Consider the following 2957-nt stretch of genomic DNA (forward strand, 5'->3'; position numbering starts at 1 on the left):
AGTCTGGGTGCTCAGTGTCTATTATACCTCCAGGCTTGACTCCCATACTGAGTCAGGAACAGAGGTCCCCAGGCCTAGCCTCACCACTGCTTCCTACTGACTCCTACTGCTTGAGTAGGCAGAAGTCTTTAGTGACCTAAGGTTCTACTTGTCGCTACAAAAACTTGCAGAGAGGATATATGAGAGTTCACTTCTCCAAGAAAATGTCTGAGCAAGGCCAGGCGGTGGCTCACGCCTGTAATCCAAGCACTTTGGAGGCCAAGGCCGGCGGATCACCTGAGGTCGGGAGTTCAAGACCAGCCTGACCAACATGGTGAAACCCTGTCTTTATTTAATAAAAAAATAAAGAAAATGCCTGAGCAAGTGTTGAGAAACTCTCCCTCTGGGTCTGAGATGTGCTCCTCCCAGGCAGACCTGGGAACCATTCCAAGAGGCTCACCAAACCTAGACAGCCAATCTTGTGGAAGACAAACCCCAAAGCCCTGCTACAGTAGGAGGAAAAAGCCCTTCAGGCCCCACATTAAGCAAAAGCATTGCCCAAGAGAAAGGGTGAAGACACAGGGTGATGCGGCTAACAGTCGGATAAACCCCAAAGGGAAGGAAGAAGCCCAGGGGGTATGTGGAGCCTGCTCACCTCGGTGTAGTTGATCTTCTCACCATTGAACATCCGCTCCCGGGCAGCCTCCACGCCCCTGGACTTGGCCTAGGAAGAGGCAATACTGAGGCCTGGTCCCACCCACACTGGCCACTCCAAGTGTCAGCCTCTGAGCACAAGGCTTGGTGCTGTCCCCAATGAGACAGACAGATGGCTGCTGCCTAGTTCCCTCTCTCACTGTCTGGGAAGGGTCTGCTCAGACATCAGACATTGGGGTCCCTGGGATGCTGCTTAGAACTTAAGCCAGGGACAGGTGCCTCACCAGCAGAGGCGATCACCGAGGTCCAGTGAGAAGAAATACACAAGACACTCAAGGGCCCAGGGGCTCCCAGGAGCCCAGCTCGCCCACCACTCTGTGGGTTACCAGTTACACCTCCCCAAGCAGAACATTACCAGGTCCACCAGCAACCGCATCACGTCCTCCGTCACCAGGTTCTTGGAGTAATCCACCAGGATATGCCCATGGTTGGTGTTGAGGGTCAAGCTGCAGAAGGATGCAGATGCTACTGACCACACCCTGGTCTCCCTAGCGGGGAGCCGCACCCTGAGCAGGAGCTGCTCCCAAAACAAACATCTTCCCCGAGACACGCCCCACAAGGGCCACGGCCACCCAACACAACAGTGGTGTCTGTCACCTGCCAGCCCACAGGGCTTATCTACAATAGCAGGACCAAGAAAGAAGCCATCCTCACATACCCTAGATGCAGACAGACCCTGGGTGAGGAGACCGGCCTGAAGGGAGTGATCACCCCCTCCCAGGGCTTCCACTCTCTGCCTCAAGTTACTCAGGCACCCATCCAAATGACAGGGTTGGCCATCGGGACGTCTAGTCCGGAGTCACAATCGCTCCTGCCCCTCTCCACCAGCATCAGATATCAGAGCTCGCTGGGCCCCACCCCGCCCATGATTTCCTCCAACGCTCCTTCCCACTTCCCGGGTCGTGCACAGGTCCCTTCTGCAGGAATCACGCCCAGCGTCTCCACCCTTCCACCCGGCTCCCTCAACCCCCCCACACACCCCGTCTGGCCGCCCTGCAGAAGGTCCTAAGCCCATGTGGCCAGGAGCGGATGGAAGGAGACAGCCCTTTCCCGCTTGCTGCGTCAGCCAGGGCCTCTCCTCACAAATGCGAAAGGAGCCCCTACTCTAATGGCCGAGGCTGCACGGGGTGGGGGAGGGGAGGGAAATGTCCCCATGGAGGGCCCGTTTTTCCTCGTGACGAAGCAGCCCCGGCGCCAAGACCCCCGGCAAGGCCGCAGGCCCCCAGGAACGCGCTCCAAGGAGACGCCAAGGACGAAGTGCGGCCTCGGCCTGGGTCCCCGTCCGTGGCCTGGAGGTGGGAGGCGGGGGTCCCTGAGAACCGGGGCTCCCGCCTCCAGGCCCCAGCTCCGCGTGCCGGGCTCCGGTCGCCTCGCGTGGCAGCCCCAGCCTCCGGCCAGCCCGCACCTGAAATGGTTGAAGCGCTCCTTGTCGGCATCGAAGAGGCGGCGCAGATTGAGCTCGGAGCCGTGCTCCCGGTACCATTGCTGCAGTTTCTGGAACTGGGGGTCCCGGGTGAGAGCGGCCATAGTGGAACTAGAAGGTACGCGGGCTGAGACTCGCGAAGAGTAGGAAGGAGCGCCGACAACGCGCAGCTAGCGGAGCGCGGGGGAGCACAGCAGCCTTTATGGCGCAGGCGCAGGGCCCGGCCCCGGCCCCGCCCCCGAGCCCCGGCCCCGCCCCTCCCCGCCGCCCCGACACCCAGGCCGAGTGCCCGCTGGGCGACCTTGCCCGCGGCCGCTGATCTGGGGCCTCAGCTCGTCTCTCCCTACCCCTTGAGCCGCCGCTTTGCTAGCCTCTGCCCAGTAGTGGCTGTGGGGAGGGGTGGGCAGAGCCCGAGGATCTTTGGAGCCCAGGAGTTGGAGGCTGCAGAGAGCTATCATTGCGCCACTGTACTACCTGTGCACTGGTCGACTTCATTCATTCATTCATTCATTCACTCATTCATTCATTCGACAAAACTCTATAGATCGAACACCTTCCACGTTACAGGATGTATTCCAGGCGCTGTGGATACATAAATGCCAAATAAGCAAGTACAACAAACGATGTGTCAGTTGCTAGTAAGGGTAATTGAGGAAAAGCAAGATGAAAAGGGTGCTGAGAATCGGGGTTGCAATCAGGAAAAAGATACTTGAAAGACAGATGTGCCTGTAATCTCAGCTACTCGGGAGGCTGAGACAGGAGAATCACTTGAACCCGGGAGGTGAAGATTGCAGTGACTGCAGCCTGGGCAACAAAGCGAGACTCTGTCCCCCCAAAAAAA

The 2957-nt window shown here is 58.7% G+C and overlaps 1 protein-coding gene across 2 annotated transcripts in view; it reads right to left on the minus strand.

Moving 5' to 3' along the window:
* The window catches only part of GPI (glucose-6-phosphate isomerase), a 47909-nt gene that overhangs the window by 44349 nt on the left and 603 nt on the right, over window positions 1-2957 (minus strand). Inside the window, exons 1-3 of one of the 2 annotated variants that reach the window (XM_017504219.2) lie at window positions 2099-2452; window positions 1049-1139; window positions 635-703 (exon numbers count right to left, since the gene is read on the minus strand). In XM_017504219.2, coding sequence (XP_017359708.1) covers window positions 635-703; window positions 1049-1139; window positions 2099-2220 — 282 coding nt within the window. In that variant the 5' untranslated portion in view covers window positions 2221-2452. Of the gene's footprint in view, window positions 1-634; window positions 704-1048; window positions 1140-2098; window positions 2453-2957 lie in introns of those variants that run through there. The other variant, XM_037729843.1, reaches the window with a different exon arrangement.

The sequence above is a fragment of the Cebus imitator genome, unplaced genomic scaffold (assembly GCF_001604975.1).
Source record: "Cebus imitator isolate Cc_AM_T3 unplaced genomic scaffold, Cebus_imitator-1.0 Scaffold318, whole genome shotgun sequence".
Taxonomy (NCBI): domain Eukaryota; kingdom Metazoa; phylum Chordata; class Mammalia; order Primates; family Cebidae; genus Cebus; species Cebus imitator.